General features: G+C 39.2%; 1 protein-coding gene across 1 annotated transcript in view; it reads left to right on the top strand.

The window, feature by feature from the left end:
* Positions 1 to 850: 850 nt before the first annotated feature.
* CAPZA2 (capping actin protein of muscle Z-line subunit alpha 2) overlaps positions 851 to 20,520 on the top strand; it is a 60,129-nt gene continuing 40,459 nt past the window's right edge. Inside the window, exon 1 of the mRNA XM_058724511.1 lies at positions 851 to 1,076. Coding sequence (XP_058580494.1) covers positions 1,038 to 1,076 — 39 coding nt within the window. The 5' untranslated portion in view covers positions 851 to 1,037. The remainder of the gene's footprint in view (positions 1,077 to 20,520) is intronic.

The raw sequence follows: 20,520 nt of genomic DNA, 5'->3' as shown, positions 1-20,520 counted from the left end.
CTTGTTGGAAATGCAGAGTCTCCAGCCCCAATGGACCTACTGAATCAGTAACTGCATTTTAACAAAATTCCGAGCCAATTCATATATACAGCTTTTACTATAACTCCACTGTCTTGCTAAACTTGAAGTGGTCACAAGTGAGGTTCCCAGATTTTTCAAATAAAAGTAATAGATTCCAAATACAATTTGAAAACAATGAATACTTTTTTAATATAGCTCAAATGCTTCATGGGACATACTTATGCTTAAAATATATATTTATTGTTTATCTGAAATTCAAATTTTACTGGGTTCCCTGTATTTAATCTAGCAATTAAATTCAAAAGAGTAGGATCTATGTCTAACATAACTTTGTATTCCCCTGCAATAGTACAGTGCTTTCCCTAACTGCTCAATGTTTAAGGAATAGACACTGAGCCTCCTGAGAACAGGGGTTTCTCTGGATTTTATTCAATGTTGTATATTTCCAGGGACTAACATAGTACCCGCCACACAATAAAGAACCAATAAATATTTCTTAAATGAATACATGGATATATCAAGAACAATGTTCTAATTATGGGCTGGGTTATGTGTATATATTTCCATAAAAACAGTATTTTTCTGGTAATTTTTAAAAAGATTGTTTAAAAAGCTTCTATTCGTACACTTTATCACATTTGAGCTAGCACAGTTGAGGGCTTGATGGGAACACAATCAAGGGCTCAGAATGTACTCGTCGCAGACTGGGTCCATATGGTCACTAGCGGAGAAAGGATCCTATACTCAAGATGCTGACAAGTCTGCAGCAGGCGGCGGTAGGCGACTCCTCCTCCCTCCCAGGCCTTCCAGCCTCCTGCGCACGCGCACAGCCTCGTGCAGACCCCCCGCGGGCCGGCTGGAGAGAGGCGGGGCTCCGGGGCGCGTGCGCGGCGACCTGGGCTGCGGGCCCCTCCCTTGGCGGAGGCGCGCGGCGCGGAGGACCGCACGGAAAGGGGGAAGTCAGGTGGCCGCTGCCGCCGCCGCCGCCGCCGCCGCGGTTTGTCGCCAGAAGGAAAATGGCGGATCTGGAGGAGCAGTTGTCTGATGAGGAGAAGGTAAGTGCCGCGGAGGTGGCGGAGTCCGTCATCGGGGAGTCAGTAGAACCCTGGCGTGTCAGCCCGGATTCTGGCCGCCGGGGGAGGGCATTGGTTTGTGCCCTCGGCTGCCCTTCCTCCTCCTCTCCTCGCTGCACCCTAGTGCCTGCCCCTGTCAGTCACCCGAGGCCCCGCGCGGGGGCAGGTCTCTGGCAGGCCTGCTCGCTCCGCTCCGCTCCTTGTAGGGTGTGTGCTCCGAAAATAGGAAGTAGGAGCCGGGCGGCGGCGCCTGGCGCGGAGGCGGGGGGCGCGGGGGGCGCAGAGGGCGGCGGCCGCTGGGAACCCTCTCGTTCCTCCTCGGTCGCGGGGCCCTGCGCGGGGTCTGGGGACTGCAGACGGGTCCGTGTCCCGGCCTGGGAGCGGCCCAAGGGCGGTGCTCTGCCCGATGGCCTGGCCGAAGACTGTAGCCCGGGTGAGGGGTAAAGGAAAAAAAAATCGCTTAAGAAGACCTTCGCTTCTCCCTTCTACTCCCTCCTCCCAGAAACAAAATGCTTCCTTTTCTGGTTCTCTACGCTTTTTTTCCTTTCCCCGTGGAAGTCTCCCTCCCCCTCTCCTTTTTTCCCCCCCTTTTCTTTTTTCGGCTTTAGCATTAGGCTTGCAGCTTCCGTGTTCCCTGAAAGGCAGCGGAGTGGTTCACAAAAAGACCCCCCTCCCCATGGTTGTTTTCTGCCCCGGTTGGCACTAGCCCCTCTGGGGGGCGATTTGGTGGCGCTCCACAGTCCTGCTAGGACTTCTGAAGAGGGGAGATTGTGCAGCTCCTTTTGCTTTACCTTAGATGCTATGACAACATTGGAGCCAGATGAACGATTTAAATTCTCAGGCATTTAAAATAAGAAATCTGATCATTGAAATAGTCTCTCTTGTTCGCCGTTTCCTTTGGCTACTGTGAAGGCGCATTCCCTGGTGAAGGGGGGGGGGGCTACTAATTTTGAGTATTTTTCTGGGAAGGACTTGGACGTTTCTCAAACTCAGAAGTGACTGACATAACCTGTGAATACAGTTTTCCAAGTGTCCACTCTTAATTTCACAGTGTTCTTTTTTTTTTTTTTTTTAACTTCCCGAAGCAGAACCGCGGTGTATGAAACACACACCTCATGATGTTTAAGAAATCCTCATGTAAGCCTAAGGATGTTTTCAGTTGGAACTCCCTGCCCCAAGTGTTTTTATATCCTGTAATATAAACTTGCACCGAAATGTAATGTTCTGTCTCCTTCCCGATGTGAATATGCAGAAGTCGGCCTCATCTTCAATTTCGGAAGTCTTTTTCTTTCTCTTGTGCTCTTCGGTGAAAGTGATAATAAAAGGACAAGATGGGGAGAACCAAGCAGATCCCTGTATACATAAAAGTTGCTGTGCCGTATTCACATGTGTTACATTGGTAAATAACCAGGAGTTGTCATCTGAAAATTTATGCAGCCGGGCACACACATATTAAAGTGCTGAAAAGTTTTTAAAGGAATTCTCATGTTTTTATTCTACCGTTCTTAAGTACTGATGAGTAGTTCAAGTGGCTAGAATCTGGCTGAGGATTGAGTATTCAGTGTGGGAGTTAATACAGTCCTGTCATGTGTTGTAAAGGCCTAAAATAGCAAAGTTTTTTCAAAATGAGATGACAAGGTTCCTCATTATCTGGGCATTCTCAGGGCACTAAGCTCCATAAAGGCGGAGGGGTAGGGTGTCTTATTCTCCAGGCTGCAACACAATGGTTTAAGAGTAAATGAATGAAAATTCTAATTTGAAGGAATTTGGTGTTTTTGTTTTTATTTCGAGTTTTGTAAGATTATTCTGTAGATATTTTCATATAGATTTCATTGATATATTTAGTGATTAAGAAGACAGCTGACTAAACTTCTGGGTTAAATTCAAGTAACTAGTTAGGTGAAATTCTAACACTTTTGTCACTTCAGTTATCTAAATGTTTTTTTAATCTTTTGGGAGTAGGACAGCTGGGTATAGAATCAGAAGTAGAATTTTAAAAGGTGGTATTTTTGGGGCGCCTGGGTGGCGCAGTCGGTTAAGCGTCCGACTTCAGCCAGGTCACGATCTCGCGGTCCGTGAGTTCGAGCCCCGCGTCGGGCTCTGGGCTGATGGCTCGGAGCCTGGAGCCTGTTTCCGATTCTGTGTCTCCCTCTCTCTCTGCCCCTCCCCCGTTCATGCTCTGTCTCTCTCTGTCCCAAAAATAAATAAAAAACGTTGAAAAAAAAAATTTAAAAAAAATAAATAAAAAAAATAAATAAATAAAAGGTGGTATTTTTAAACTAATATTTAAATCGTGTTACTTTTTCTGCCACCTTGTTTGTAATTTTCAAAAATAAGCTTTTAAAATTTTTAGGTTGTTGGAATTTCCATTATTGATTGCAGATCTGAAGAAGGCAAGCTATTAACTTACATAATACTCATACTTTGTGTATGCATGGCTCAGTTAGACGCTAGATTCATTAATTTGTGTAAGTTTGAGGTAGGTTTTATTGTTACCATTTCATGTAATACCATTTTACAGATACGTCAGAAGCTTTAAGTAATTCTCCCAAGGACACCTAAGTAAAAAGTGACAGAGGTGGTATTTAAACCTGTTTGTCTGAAACCAAAGTTGATGCTCTTGTGGCATTATATTTCCTTAGTAAATGATGATAGGACCCTCTTCTGGGTTTATTTTTGTGTTTAATTTGTTGATGGCTAATGTTGAAAAAACAAACATAGTTCTTTTTGTTTGTAATAAAAATTGTAAATACCAAACATTAAATAATGTTGGGTTCTAAATTTAAGTTGTGTTTGATCATTTTAGAGCAAAGTTTATTACTGTTTAACACGTTTAAAAATTTTACGCTACTGGTATAGTTTCATATCTGGTAGGAAGCATTTTAGAAATTAATCTAGAATAACATCTTTGCTTTTTAAAATCATGTACAATTGCTTTGTGAGGATACCACTATGAAATTTAATAATCTTTCACCTTTGGCCCCTGGGTTAATAGGGAATAAAATTATCTGAAGAAGAGCAGTGAAGTTCTTTAAAGTTTCATTTGTTGTAGTGTATCTGACTGATCTTTTTTCATAGTTTAGAAACTCTAGGCCAAAAATAATTCATGTTTTCCACTTCTGGGGTCAGCTGCATTGTACAGCAAAGCATTTTTGTGAATTTGAAATTATATGAAATTATGGTATAAGGCTCAAAGCAGGAGAATTATTCGCTTCACACCCCTCTGTACAGTGGGAAGTCACTCCTAAGCTCCAGAAGGAAGACAGTTATTTGTTGGAAAGGATCCGGCTCCCCTCCCCGACCCCCATCCTCCACCCGGCATAATCCCTCTCACCTTTCCCCAGTGATTAGTGGTCCACTTCCATAGTTGCAACTTTTATATCTTTGTAAATGTGTCTTGAGTATATAGCTCGGCCCTAACTTCTCTTCTGAGCACTGGTCGCACATTTTTATTGTTGGTCCTTTTTACAGGAGATAGTTAATAAGATGTGTTTAAATGGAACCTTCCTACAAGTAAATACATGAAGTCCCCTCCCCTTTGCCCCTACACAAAGTGGGGCAGAAATCTATATCCTCTTACTCATTTTTCTCCTTCTCTATTCCCATTATTCTGGTCATCCAGGTTTTTAACTTCAGCTTTAACTTTTGTCTCCTTGAGCTCTGTACATTACAATCTGTTTCCGAATAAATGTTTCTTATGCTTAAAAAGTAATTCATTGATATTAATATTTAGTTTATTACTTCTCAGTTGACCAGACTATTAACTGTTGTTACTTATGTTATTAACTACTCTTGTTTAGTAATAAAATTTTACTGTATGAACAGAATGCAAATTGATTGTAGCTGCTCTGTGACTACACAGTTAAGGAAATAAAGAAATAAAGGCAGGGGAAGAAAAAAGTAGGGTTAGAAGAATGTCATAGCTGGTCTTTACCTTCTGTTGTATTTGCCACTGATAGGCTTTTATTGTAAACTTTCTAGACTAATGCCTCCAGCTTCTTGTATCCAAGCCATGTTTTAATATGTTTATATATTCCCAAACTTTTAGTTGCTGAATCCTCCATTGCCTTTACTAGGAAGCTCAACTCTTAAAAATCATATTCATGGCCTTGTGTTCCATTCTAACCTAAATAGGTCTGACTCCAGTATGTGTACTGTTATTTAATCATACTGTGAATTCAGAGACCTACATGCTAGTCCATGTCTAGCACCTTGGGTAAATTATTTAGCCTCTCAGCCTCAGTTTCCTCTAAAATGTGAGGATAAGTGTAAATGGTACCTGGCATGTAGTAAACACACAATACATTATAGTTATTTTTATCTGCAGATGACTTCGTATCCACTTTGAGTGTTGGTACTGCTCCCTGATCTGTCCTTTTTTTTTCTTTTTTTGAAAGATGAAAATCTTACTCATTCCTCAAGATTTATCTCAGATCACATGACTGGTTTAATAACTCTTCTGAACTCTGTATCATTAGTATTAAATACAATTTTGCATAACAGTTATGTGCTTAACTGTCTTTTTCCTCCTGTTCTGGAATTCCTAAGTACAGAAATAATATTCTTAGCATCTGTCATTATGCTGCATGTGGTGAGTAGAAGGGTTCAATGAGTGAATGAAAAAGGAATTGTGAATTCACAAAGTTAAAACAGTTTTATGAAAAGTAGAAGTAACATATAAAGTCAAGTTTTTGAGGGAAAATTTAGGGTACATGAATTTTTCATTTCTAAATAATGCTATAGATTTTAAAGATTTAGATAATCAAATGAAATTCTTGGTGCTCAAGGTACAGGTACAGCTCCATATTGGCTATGGTTTAAATCATTCACACATGCTAAATATTCTTTATAAGTAGTTTATATAGTTCTCCCTCACTATATAATCATAATTTGGTTTCAGAAGTTTTGTTAGGGGGCCCCTGGGTGTCTCAGTCGGTTAAACGTCCAACTTCGGGCCAGGTCATGATCTCACAGTTTGTGGGTTCGAGCCCCGCGTCGGGCTATGTGCTGACAGCTCGGAGCCTGGAGCCTGCTTCAGATTCTGTGTCTCTCCATCTCTTGGCCCCTCCCCTGCTCATGCTCTGTGTCTCTCTGTCTCTCAATAATAAGTAAACATTAAAAAAAAATTTTTTTTAAGTTTTGTTTGTATTTGAAAGCAATGTAAGTTGCAATCATAATTAATGTAAAATTTACAGTGTTCTTATTAACCAGAAAGTAAACTAAACCAGTAAGCTATTAATGTAGAAAATATTCATTCCTAATTTCATTCTGTAGATGAATGATTCTGTCATTGGATAAACAGAATGTAAAACTTCCTATAGCAAGCAGAAACTTTATAGCTGCTGTATCATTAGTGGAGTTTTTTTTTTCTTTGTTTTTTTTTTTTTTAATTTTTTTTAACGTTTATTTATTTTTGAGACAGAGAGAGACAGAGCATGAACGGGGGAGGGGCAGAGAGAGAGGGAGACACAGAATCCAAAGCAGGCTCCAGGCTCTGAGCCATCAGCCCAGAGCCTGACGCGGGGCTCAAACTCACGGACCGCGAGATCGTGACCTGAGCTGAAGTCGGACGTTTAACTGACTGAGCCACCCAGGCACCCCATTAGTGGAGTTTTTTAGACTTTGCACATTAAAACAAGTTGGTAGTACTTTTTTCAGTGCTTTTGGGAGCCATTTCTACATAAAATAAGGATAGTTAGATACATAGAACGTTGTGTCTTAGTGTAAAAACATGGGATGTAAAAACAGAGCAGAGAGTGCAAAGTAATGTTTAAAGTTGAAAAGCATGACTGGAAAACTTGACCTATCGTTCTGTGCTCTGACCTAAAAGCCTGATTGCCTGAAGCAGTAACTTACTGCAAAAGATTTGTGCATGTCAGAAAAAAAACTAGGGGTTCCATAAAACCATCTATAGTTGTCAAAAAAGGAGAATTTCACAAATTTTGTTTTGAAGGTTAGATGTACTCTCTTTACATTCTTTCTCTTACAGCATTTATTTAAGCATTTCACTTTGAACCTAATGTCTGAGAACTTTTCCTTACACATTTTAGTTCATAATGTTTGTATTGACTGTGAATGGAAATAATTTTTGAAAACTGCCTCCACATTTATTCATTTACCAAATATACCATACTTCATTGATTCCAGTACTCATAATTTTCCATATTTTAAATATGCCTGGGTGCCTCAGTTGGTTGAACATTCAAACTCTTGATTTCGGCTCAGGTTGTGATCTTGCAGTCATGGGATTGAGCCCTGTGTCATGCTGAGTGTGCAGGCTACTTAAGATCCTGTCTCTCTTCCTTTGCCCCTCTCTTCCACTTGGGAAGAGTGTGATTCTCTCTCTCTCTCAAAAAAAAAAAAAAAAAAAGAAAGAAAAAAGAAAAAGATCTCTGGAATCAGGTTCCATTGTGCAATCAACGGCTTATGATATTAATCAGTAGCGGTTTTTCTTTTTTAGTGGTACATTAAATTATGCCTCTTACATTGATTGTGAATCAAAGTAAGCAAAGATATAATGCGACCACTAACAATCTAAAATCTTGGCATGAGGGGCTTGGGGAAGGGAGCTTTATATGGCATCTCCTTACACATTCTATTTAATATGTCTAATGTGGATCATTAGCAGAAGGGCCCTGCTCAGTGAAGGCATGTAGAGTTTCAGGCTGTTGGAGGATTTCAGTGTAAACTTGGGCTTTTTGATGTGGTATGTATATATAATGGAATATTATTCAGCCATGAGCAAGAATAATATCTTGCCATTTATGACAACATAGAAGGACCTTGAGCACATTATGCTAAGTGAGATAAGTCAAAGAAAGACAAGTACTGTACGATATCCCTTAAAATGTGAAATATAAAAAAGTCGAGCCCACCAGAGCAAAATGGTGGTTACCAGGGGATGGCGGTTGGGGGGATAAGACTGATAGTGTTTAAGAGTACAAACTTGTAATGAGTTGTAAATAAGCCATAGAGATGATATACAGTATAGTGAATATAGACAATAATATATAAAGTGTGTATAATATAAAATAGTAATGATAAATATTGCTTCAATGGCAATCATTAAGAATATATAAATGTATCAAAGTAACATGCTGTACACTTTTTTTTTTTTTTTTTTAATTTTTTTTTTTCAACATTTTTTAAATTTATTTTTGGGACAGAGAGAGACAGAGCATGAACGGGGAGGGGCAGAGAGAGAGGGAGACACAGAATCGGAAACAGGCTCCAGGCTCCGAGCCATCAGCCCAGAGCCTGACACGGGGCTCGAACTCACGGACCGTGAGATCGTGACCTGGCTGAAGTCGGACGCTTAACCGACTGCGCCACCCAGGCGCCCCTCACTTTTTTTTTTTTTAAGTTTATAGCAAGAGCGTGAGAGGGGGTGGGGGCAGAGAGAGAGGGTGAGAGAGAATCCCAGGCAGACTCTGTGCTGTCAGCGCAGAGGCCTGTGTGGGGCTCAATCTCACAACTGTGAGATCGTGACCTGAGCTGAAATCAAGAGTTGGATGCTTAACCATCTGTGCCACCAGGCATCTGATTTTTAAAGTTGCCCCTCCCTCACCACACATGCACTTAGAGATCATTACACTACTGCTCAGGTTTTAGTTAACTAAAGCAAGTTATATCTATAAACCTAATTTCAGAAGGGTCAGGGGAGTAAAAGAGAATTGTAGCATTTGTGACTAGCAGTAATGACACCATGTATTAGGTTTCAGACTCACTGAAGTTTGGTGATTTGATCACCTGTTTGGTAGATGAAATATTATAGATTCAAAGATAAATTATACACACACACACATATATATATGTATATACATATATATATATATGGATGTATACATAGTATAGCATCAAAAAGTAAGTTCATGGAAATTCAGAAGACAGAAAAATTACTTCTGCCTAGGAGGATGGTAGACATCAGTTGGGGTGCAGGCTCATGCTTCAGTGCACAGAAAAGGAAGTAAAAATAGGAAACTGGGAATGAACAGAGAGTATGAGTTATATTAGGTGTTTTGTAAGTTAAGAGATGCAAAGATGAACTGTGCTACTGAATAGCACAGGGTTTTCTCAGCCTCAGCATTATTGACACTTGGGGGTCAGAAAACATTGCAAGGGCTGTCCTATGCACTGTAAGATGTTTAATAGCATCCTTGGCTCACATGGTGCCAATAACACCTCCCTCCCCTCCCCCTGGCATGATAATCAGATTGTTCTCTATAGGACAAAATTGTCCCTGGTTGAGCACCTTGGCTCTAGACATACTATAGGAGCTAGTAAGAACAGTGGGAACTTGAGTTAAGTGTTAAGACATGACTTAAAGTAGTTTCACAAGACACGAGGAAAAAAAAAAAAAAAAACATTGCTAACAGATTTCAGAGTTGGAATCAACAGGACTTGGTGAGTGAATGTAGTGGAAATGGGAGAATCAGGGATGACTGAACGTTAAAATCTGGATAACTAGGAAGTGGTACCACCATTAACTAGGGAACTCAGGAAGAGGATGGACAGCTGGGAGGAGTAATGGTGAGTTTGACTCAGGTTATACTGAAATGCTAGCAGAATGTCTGTTTGAACATGCCTAGAAGATAGGGAAACAGAAATGGAACTTGGAAAAAACAGTCCCAGATATTTTATACAGATTTGGAAATTTCTCTTTTGTGGCCACAAGATGGAATGAAACTGTTAAAAGAACAAGCTTAGACATAGCAAAGAGGAGAGGTCAGAGAGCATATACTTTTGCATATACACTTATTTAGAAAATATAAGAAGGAGAGAAACAAAAAGGTGAGGGATGATCCTTGAAGTAGAAATCTGTGTTGTAGTAGAGTAGGTGCTAATGTCACAGAACTTGAAGAGAATTTCTAGAAGGAGCAATAACATCGTTTCAGAGATTAAGAAGGAATATAGGTTTGAGAAAAGCCTTTATATTTAAGATAAAGGGATGAGAAACATTTTATCTATGGTATGCCACTATCTATACTACATTAATCTCTCAGTTGTCAGAGTAATTTTGTTGTTATACCCGTTTTATAGGGAGAAAACTAGCACAGATAAGGCTATTTAAGCAGTGGACTAGAGATCACTGGTGGCCTTTTTTTTTTTAAGTTTTTATTTAAATTCCAGTTAGTTAACGTACAGTGTAATAGTAGTTTCAGGTGTACAATGTAGTGGTTCAACACTCCCATACATCATCCAGTGCTCATCACAACATATGCATTCCTTAATCCCCATCATCTATTTCACCCATCCCCCCTGCCCACCTCCCTTCTGGTAACCATGAGTTAGTTCTCTATAGTTAAGAATCTGTTTCTTGGTTTGCCCCTTTCTCTCTCTCTCTCTCTCTCTCTCTCTCTTTCCCTTTGCTCATTTGTTTTGTTTCTTAAATTCCACATATGAGTGAAATCATGTGATATTTGGCTTTCTCTGGCTAACTACTTTGCTTAGCATAATAGTTTCTAGCTCTGTCTATGTCCTTGCAATGGCAGTATTTCATTCTTTTTTATGCTTGGGTAATATTCCATTTATATATTTGCCACATCTGTATCATTTTGCATTCCCACCAACAATGCCAGAAGGTTCCTCTTTCTCCACATCCTTGCCAACACCTGTCATTTCTTGTGTTCTTGATTTTAGCCATTCTGACGGGTGTGAGGTGATACCTCATTGTAGTTTTGATTTGCATTTCCCTAATGATGAATGATATTGAGCATCTTTTCATGCATCTGTTGGCCGTCTGTATGTCTTCTTTGGAAAAATGTCTGTTCATGTCTTCTGACCATTTTTAATTTGGATTCCTTTTTGAGATGTTGAGTTTTAAAAGTTCTTTATTTTGATACTAGCCTTTTATCAGGTATGTTATTTGTAAATATCATCTCCCATTTCATAGGTTGCCATTTATTTATTTATTTATTTATTTATTTATTTATTTATAAGTGGGCTTCATACCCAGCGCAGAGCCCAGTATGGGGCTTGAATTCACAACCCTGCGATCAAGACCTGAGCTGAGGTCAAGAGTTGGCCATTTAACCAACTGAGCCACCCAGGTGCCCCTTGTAGGTTGCCTTTTAATTTTCTTGATTGTTTCCTATACTGTGTAGAGGCTTTTTATGTTGGTATATTCCCAAAAGTTTATCTTTTGCTTTTGTTTCCCTTTCCTCAGGAGTCCTATCTAGAAAGAAGTTGCTACAACCAATATCAAAGAAGTTACTGCTGACATTTTCTTGTAGGATTTTTATGGTTTCCTGTCTCATATTTAGGTTTCTCATACATTTTGAGTTTATTTTCGTGTATGGTAAAAGAAAGTGGTCCAGTTTCATTCTTTTGCATGTTGCTGTCCAGTTTTCCCAACACCATTTGTTGAAGAGACTTTTTCCCTCTTTCTTGCTTTGTCAAAGATTAATTGACCGTAATTGTGGGTTCATTTGTGAGTTTTCTATTCTGTCCTATTGATCTGTGTCTGTTTTTGTTCCAGTACCATACTGTTTTGATTACTGCAGTTTTGCAGTATAACTTGAAGTCCAGAATTGTGATGTCTTCAGCATTTTTTTTTTTTTTTTCCCAAGATTGCTTTGACTATTCGGGATCAGTTGTGGTTCCAAACAAATTTTAAGATTGTTTGCTCTAGCTCTGTGAAAAATGCTATTCGTATTTTGATAGGGATTGCATTAAATGTGTAGATTGCTTTGGGTAGTATAGACATTTTAACAGTATTCTTCCAATCCATGAGCATGGGATGTCTTTTCATTTCTTCCAGTTTCTGTCATCAGTGTTTTATAGTTTTCAGAGTACAGGTCTTTCACCTCTTTGGTTAGGTTTATTTCTAGGTATCTTAATTGTTTTGGGTGCAGTTGTAAATGGGATTGATTCCTTGCTTTCTCTCTGCTGCTTCATTATTGGCATATAGAAATGCAACAAATTTCTGTACTTTGATTTTGTATCCTGAAACTTTACTGAATTCATTTAACAGTTCTGGCAGTTTTTTGGTGGAGTCTTTTGGGTTTTCTATATAGAGTGTATCATGTCATTTGTGACTAGTGAAAGTTTTACTTCTTCCTTACCAACTTGGATGCTTTCTATTTCTTTCTGTGTGATGGCTAGGACTTCCAGTACTATGTTAAATGAAAGTGGTGAGAGTGGACATCCCTATCTTGTTCATGACCATAGAAGAAAGGCTGTCAGTTTGTCCCCTTTGAGGATGATATTAGCTGTGGGTTTTTCATAGATGGCCTTTATTATGTTGAGGTGTGTTTCATCTAAACCTACTTGTTCAGGTTTTTTATTATGAATGGAAGTTGTGCTTTGTCAGATGCTTTTTCTGTAGCTATTGAAGTGATCATATGGTTCTTATCCTTTCTTCTAATATGATATATCACATTAATTGATTTGCGAATATTGAACCACCCTTGCAACCCAGGAATAAATCCCACTTGATTGTGGTGAATGATTTTTTTTTAATGCATTGTTGGATTTGGTTTGCTAGTATTTTGCTAGTATCTATGTTCATCAGAGATATTGGTCTGTAGCTCTCTTTCTTTGTGGTGTCTTCACCTGGTTTTGGTATCAGGGTAATGCTGGCCTCATGGAAAGAATTTGGAAGTTTTCCATCATTTTCTATTTTATATAGAATAGTTTGAGAAGAATAGGTATAAACTCTTTAAATGTTTGGTAGAATTCACCTGTGAAGCCATCTGGTCCTGAAATTTTGTTTGTTAGGAGTTTTTGATTACTTATTCAATTTCGTTGTTGGTTATCAGTCTGTTCAAGTTTTCTATTTCTTCCTGTTTCAGTTTTGTTAATTTGTATGTTTGTAGGAATTTATCCATTTCTTCTGTCCAGTTTGTTGGCATAATCTCATATAAGTGTTTGTATTTCTGTGATGTTGGTTATTTCTCCTCTCTCATTTGTGATTTTACTTATTTCGGTCCTTTCTCTTTTTGATAAGTTTGGCAAGAGGTTTATCAATTTTATTTTTTCAAAGAACCAGCTCTTGATTTCATTGCTCTGTTCTATTGATTTTTTTTTTTTTTTTTTAGTTTTCTCTATCATTTATTTCTGCTCTGATCTTTATTATTTCCTTCCACTGGTTGCCTTTAAGAGAGCAATTTTATTAGAGCCCTGCAGCAGGGAGCAGGTAGAGAAAAGCCAGATTACCCAAGTCTAAAAGGTGTGTATATGCTTTTCTTCTTCCAGAAATGGCCTTTCGTTCATGTCTTGCATTGTAAACAATCCTTCGGTAACCAGACCAAAAACTTCCCTCATGACTTTTATATCCTGGCCTATCTATGCTCCCTTAGAAATTTGTATATACCTTTGTTATAACATTTACCAATTTTTTAAATAGATTTACCCGATTTTCCTAATTCCTTTGTTCTTCAAGGGCAGGCCTTGTGTTTTACTAATCTTTGTAATTCCAGTAGAATGCCTGGCATACATTAGATCATTGGTTTTCAACTCTAGCTGCACATTAGAATCAGTTGGAGAGTTTATAAACAAACTTGGATGCACAAGCTTCACTTAAGGTGAGGCCTCGAGCCTTTGTACCCTTGTAAAACAAACAAAAGCTTCCCAGATGATTTGAATGTGCCATGGGGTTGAATGTCACTGTATTAGATGCTCCATAAATGTTAACTAAAGAAAGGTAAGAAGTGGCAACAATAAGTATAAACTATTTTTGAAAAAATATGATAATGAAACAAAAGAGAAAGGATAGGCATTACTACTTCATTTTTTCCTACTCTTTAATTTAGGAATACTTTATTTTTTTTAAGATAGAAAAAATTTAGGAATGTTCATGAACTAAGGGGGATGATTCAGAGGAGATAAAGAAATTGAAAATTTAAGATAAGTAATAGTTTATACATAACTTCTTTTTCAGTTAATGATAATGCCTACTTTGGACTCATGGGTTTTTTAGTATTTTATTTTATTTTATTTTTATTTTATTTTATTTTAAGGTTTATTTATTTATTTTGAGAGAGAGAGAGAGGGAGAAAGAATCCCAAGCAGGCTCCATGCTGTCTGCGCAGAGCCTGATATGGGGCTCGAACTCATGAACTGTGAGATCATCACCTGAGCCAAAACCAAGAGTCAGACGCTTAACTGACTGAGCCACCCAGGCACCCCATTTTGTAAATAAATGGTAAACACATGTTTAAAGAAAAATTGCTTTTAACTCAGTAGATGATCTAGTTTTAGATTGATAGGGACTCACTCAAAATGATAGTTATACAGGAAAAAATTCTTGAGGAAAACTTGTCAAATTATCACTTTTAAGTATATTCAAAAAAAGGTTGGCTATAACACAGCCTACAATAGTGATCACTTCATCATAAACTATTTAAATATGATAGAGTTCAAAAAAGTGTTTTCTTTTTTTTTTTTTTAATTTTTTAATGTTTATTTTTGACAGGGGTGGAGTAGGGGCAGAGAGAGAGGGAGACACGGAATCTGAAGCAGGCTCCAGGCTCTGAGCTGCCAGCACAGACCCCGATGCAGGGCTTGAACCCACGAACTGTGAGATCATGACTTGAGCTGAAGTCAGTCAGTCACTTAACCAACTGAGTCACCCAGGTGCCCCCCCAAAAAAAGTGTTTTCTATTCTCATTTTACTCGTAACTCTCAAAAAGACATGGAAATTTTTTACAGTTGTAGGAAACAGTGTCAAGTAATTTTGTAGTTGAAATGGGAAAATGCCCATAAGTTCTTTTTAACTTTACTATTAGTCTCTAAGGCAGTGAACCTTTTTGGTATCACATTCCTTGAGAATCAGGCAAACTTGATTCCTTGGATTCCTTTTTTCAGAAGAGAATATGTAAATTTTGCATATACAATGCCTTCTAGGGCAGTGGGTATAATAACTGGCCACCCATCAGGATCACCTGGGGAGATTTTGTGAAATACAGGCTTCCGGGTCTCAGTATTCTAGAGATGGATTCAGTAGATCTAGAATAGAACATGAGATCCTCTATTTTTTCAAAAGCTTTCCAAGCAAATTTAACAGGCATCTAGACTTGGGAAATCTTAACTCTAATGTCTCCTGACTTGATCAGGGAAGAGATAACTATGTGGCATAATGTCCAACATATGGGAATTAAAGGGGATATTGGCAGGGTTCTCAGGTAAACTATAAGATGCCTCATTAAGAAGGCACATTATCCATTGAGGAACATTTATCCTCAATGTTTAAGATAAACAACAAATAATTTTTAGTGTAGATCTTTCCCATGCAGCTACTATGCAATACTGTTTGCTTCTAAATTTAATGGTAACAGATAGCTATTTGTGTGGTGTGTGTGTATACGTGCTTCCATGCACTTGCATCGTCTGCTTTTTATACTTTCATCTTCTTCCCCCTGTTGCTCAAGTCTTTTTCAAAAATTTAAATTTGTTGTCAGCTTACTCTTAAAGCTGCTTTGCTGAGGACACATGGAGTTTATGTGCAGCTAGCCCTTCCCGCTTTGTTCTCCTTCCTGAAGAAGGTTTTCGGTCCTCTTCGGCAGTGTAGATATCAGATAAGATTGCACACTTCAATATTCTGTAGTCCAGGAAGCATAGGATGGTAAGGCACCACTGCTTCATAGAATTGAGCCACAGGTAGTCATCTTTCTGGATATTGTGACTAATCTCTTTCCATCACTGTGGTGATGCTTGGCTTCTACACATAGTACTCCAGTATGATGTGCAGATGCCACATAGCTCATCAGTATTATTTGCTTTGCTTATCATCTGGCCTCTTTATCAAATTGAAGAGTGTGTGGAGAAGCTGATTTCTGTCTGTAGGCTCAGAGTGTAGGCATGTTTTACACAATATAAAGGGCATCAACTCCCCTCTTGCCTGCAGCACCTGAGGAACAGTTTGTGGCAGGCAGCATCCCAGCAGTAACGAAATACTTCTTTAACTGTCTGCAATCTGAGATAGCTCTGATCCTAAATGAGTACCTGCCAACATTCACAAAGAGAGAGTGGTGCCGGGTAGAAAGCAAGAGATAGTTTTCTATGAGTTTATCAAAATGAATCTTAGCTTTAGTCAGTGAAGAAGATGGTATTCTTTCCTTTCTTAGGTAAAGGATTTGGAGAATTCTCTCTTTTTTTTTTAAGTTTATTTATTTATTTTTGAGAGAGAGAAAGAGAGAGCATGTGAGTGCCTGTGGGGGTGGGGCAGAGAGAATTCCAAGCAGGTTTCATCCTATCAGTGCAAAGCCAAAATCGTGGCTCAAACTTACCACCATGATATCATGGCCTGCGCTGAAATCAAGAGTGAGTCGCTTAACCTAGTGAGTCACCCAGTTGCTTCTTGGAGAATTCTCTTTCAGAATAGTGGAATCAACTTCCTTTGATACTGAAAGATGAATATCCTTGGGGCGCCTGGGTGGCTCAGTCGGTTAAGCGTCCGACTTTGGCTCAGGTCACGATCTCACGGTCCGTGAGTTCGAGCCCCGCGTCGGGCTCTGTGCTGACAGCTCAGAGCCTGGAGCCGTTTCAGATTCTGTGTCTCCCTCTCTCTCTGCCTCTCCCCTGTTCATGCTTTGTCTCTCTCTGTTTCAAAAACAAATAAACGTTAAAAAAAATAAAAAAAAAAAAAGATGAATATCCTTGTTTTTCCCTTGTCTGAACAGTTTAATCATTTAAAACTGAATTCTGTCCACTTTCTTCAGACATTTGTGAGGATTCTGACCCAGAGAAGGTTGAACAGTCTCAAAAGAGTACCAGGTTGATGGGGTGCCTGAGTGGCTCAGTTGGGTAAGCATCCGACTTGGCTCAGGTCATGATCTCGCAGGTCATGATCTCACAGCTGTGCTGACAGCTCAGAGCCTGGAGTCTGCTTCACATTCTGTGTCTCCCTCTCTGTCTGTCTCTCTCTCTTTCTCAAAAATAAATAAATATTCAAAACACAATAAAATAAATTTTAAAAAAAGAGTACCAGGTTGGCCTAGTGTTCATTTTTGAGAAAGTCCATTTGACTTTCAGGTCTTCTAATTTGCTTTATCAAAGAACATTTCTCCCTATTTAGTGAACTGATTTAATAAGGATACTAGCAAAGAGTTCTTCATAGGCCACGCAGTAAAAGAGTGGAGGAATATTACCTTAAAGTTGTGGCAGAGTTTCTAATTCATCTTCCATTCCACTGGCCACATCCACAAGACTTATCCCAATTACTTGATCACTCAGTAGAGTTGCAGAAGATGTTTAATCTACATCATTATTTTCAGCTTTCATCTATAAGTATATAGTTATTCTTAAATAAAAATTGAGTACTAAGAATTTTAGAGCTCTCTTTTCAAGACACTTGGTTAGCTCCTGAATTTCAGGACTTTATTTGTAAATTTTTTGTTGCCTGTAACAGCACTTTGTTATCTGCAGCCTTTGTCAGGATGGCTCAGACGTTTTCCCTTCTTTTAATGTAAGTATAACTGTCAACCTTTCAGTCTTCCCTTCCATTAGAGGATAGGAAACTAGGTACCACACTTGTAGATTTATGTCTGAAATAAAAGTAAGGATCTTTGAAGAATCTCTCTCATGCCCTTCTAATGTTTGGACTATATATATCGGCTTATTTGCTTGCTTAAAATATATTTTAAATAACTGAGTTTCCTGCTTCTTAGCCCCCAGTTATATATCTTAATTTCAGCTTCCCAGTTCAGTGAAATCTTGTTTAAGTCCCCCATTCTTCATTCTGTTTGTGAGGGAGGGATTCCTGCCTTAGGGTTATGTGGATGGCTGAACACACAACACTTGACGCTGGACAGATGAGATGAACAGCAATGTATTAATCCTATATACTCAACAGCCCAGGAGAAGGGGACACCACACACAATGTAGGTCCACTTGGAAGTTGCACTTGGGAACAGAGTGAACAAGCAAAAGCCATGGGATGCAAGTTTTGTAGTATCAAGAGGGTGGAGTGATCCCTGGTTCCCACAGGAGGATGTGATCAACTTGTTTGAATAATTGCCCAGGCTGGCCGGGAACTGAAGCAGGGATAAGCAGGAACTGTGTCTGTCCCCTGTGATAAGTAGGGTTGTCTGGCTAAGGGACCTTACTAGCAGGAGCAGAGGATGAGAATTTGCACTTAGGCCACTCAAGGCCCTCCTGGTTTTCCCTAGATGTCAAGACACACATAATATCGGTCCTTAACTTTAGGCCTTATACCACAGATCTTAATAGTAGTAACCCTTTATCAGAAGTATTTACTGGGGCTCCTGAGTGGCTCAGTTTGAGCGTCTGACTCTTCGTTTCAGCTCAGGTCATGATCCCAGGGTCATGGAATCAAGTCCCATGTTGGGCTCCCTGCTGAGTGTGGAGCCTGCTTAAGATTCTCTGTCTCTCTCCCTCTGCCCCTCTCCCCCACTTGCAAGTGCACGCTCTCTCAAATTAGGGGGGAAAAAAAGGATTTACTATGCTGTGCTAAATAATATATCAAAAAATTGTAATAGTATAATTTGATCTTTCAGTTTACCTTTTTTGGTGATCTTCTAATATTTTACAAAGTTTAAGATATTCTGGGGGCGCCTGGGTGGCTCAGTCGGTTAAGCGTCCGATTTCAGCTCAGGTCACTATCTCACGGTCTGTGAGTTCGAGCCCCGCATCGGGCTCTGGGCTGATGGCTCAGAGCCTGGAGCCTGCTTCCGATTCTGTGTCTCCCTCTCTCTCTGCCCCTCCCCCATTCATGCTCTGTCTCTCTCTGTCTCAAAAATAAATAATATAATAAAAACGTTAAAAAAAAAATTAGAAATAAAGATATTCTGTTATGTGCAATTTTATTACAGTAGATAAAAGATGGCCAAATCGTAGGTATGCAGTGATATAGAGGCATGAAAGCCGAGAGTTCTGTTCGAAAGACTGAATGGAGTGCTGGGGCTCCAGTACTGTGTGTATGTGGGATGAGAAAAAGAATGGATAGACTGTAGGAGCTAGAAAGTGGCAGAGTAAAAAAAGGTAGTAGCTATTATTTGAGTGCTTACTCTGTGCCAAGCACTTTTCTAAGTGTGTTAATCTCATTTACTGCAAATAAGACAACTGAATTTAATTTGCTTATAGTCATACAGGTAGAAGGCAGTAGAGCTGTAGTCTTAAGTCCATACAGTCTGATTTTAGCATTTATGCTGTTAACAGTTATATTTTATAGCCTTCAGATAATGGAGAAGCTTTATATGTCATGTTAAGGACTTTGGACTTTATTTTGTTGGCAGTTGGGGAGCCGTTAGATTTAAGGAAGAAACATGATGAGAATTTGCATTGAAAAATATCAGTCTGGGGCACCTGACTGGTACCTGACTGGTACCTGACCTGGGTACATCGATCGGTTAAGTGTCCTGACTTGATTTTGGATCAGGTCATGATCCCCCACATTGTGAGATCTTGCCCCACATCAGGCCTGCTCTGACAGTGCTGAGATTATAGGGCCTGCTTGAGATTGTCTCTCTCCCTCTGTCTCTGCCCCTCCCCTCCTCTCTTAAAATAAATATTAAAGACAAAAAAATAAAAAAGTATCAGTCTGATGGTAGAATGGGAAATGAATATTGAAGAAGAATATGAGATTAGAGGCAGGACTGTTGTAGCAATGCTGAACAAAGATTTGAGCAAGAGAGATAGACACTATTCATGTGACTGAGGGAGAGGGAAAAATGGAATGATTTCTAGGTGGTGCTAATAATTTTAAAAGAATAGCAAGGAGTAGGTTAGGGTGAGCTGGTCTGAAGTATCTTTGAGACATTTTAATGAAGATTTCTAGTAAATAAGTTATACTTAGAAAAATGCATCTTGATCTTGACAAACGAGTTGGATGTATAGATCTGAGAGCTGTTGTTGTGTGGTGATAAGGGAAGTATTGGACATAAGTGAGATTGCCCAGAGTTTTCTTTTGTTCCCAGCCTGTCTTCAGAACCATCATAGAAAAGTGATGCTGTTCTGGGAGGTAGCTCTGTGAAAAGCCTTGGAGTGTATTTCAAAACTTCGTTCACATCCCAATTCTGGACCTCTGTTTTCTTTCATAAATTAAAAGTAGTAACAGCAGTCTCAGAGAGTAATTGTAGATATCATTTTATTTTACCTAACAGAGGTAGGAGTTTCAACAGGTTAAGAAATAATGGTATATTTCATCCCCTTGATTTCCCTGTAAAAAATGGAAGTTTAGAGGGGCACCTGGGTGGCTCAATTGGTTAGTTTGTCTCTTGGTTTTAGGTTCAGGTCATGATCTCATGGTTCGTTAAATTGAGCCCCACGTCAAGCTCCTTTGTCAGTGTCCAGCTCTGTGCTGACAGCAGGAAGCCTGCTTGGGATTTCCCTCTCTCTCTCCCTCTCTCTGCCCCTCCTCCCCTCAAAATAAATAAACTTTTTAAAAAGTGGGAGTTTATAGAAGTTAAAAAAAAACTTGTGTACAGATCATTTGTCTTAGATAAAAGTCTAGATCTTTCACATTCCC

This window comes from Neofelis nebulosa, chromosome 4 (genome assembly GCF_028018385.1).
Source record: "Neofelis nebulosa isolate mNeoNeb1 chromosome 4, mNeoNeb1.pri, whole genome shotgun sequence".
In the NCBI taxonomy this organism is placed as follows: domain Eukaryota; kingdom Metazoa; phylum Chordata; class Mammalia; order Carnivora; family Felidae; genus Neofelis; species Neofelis nebulosa.
Note: the sequence above shows the minus strand (reverse complement) of the source record. Positions and strands in the feature narration are given on the sequence as shown.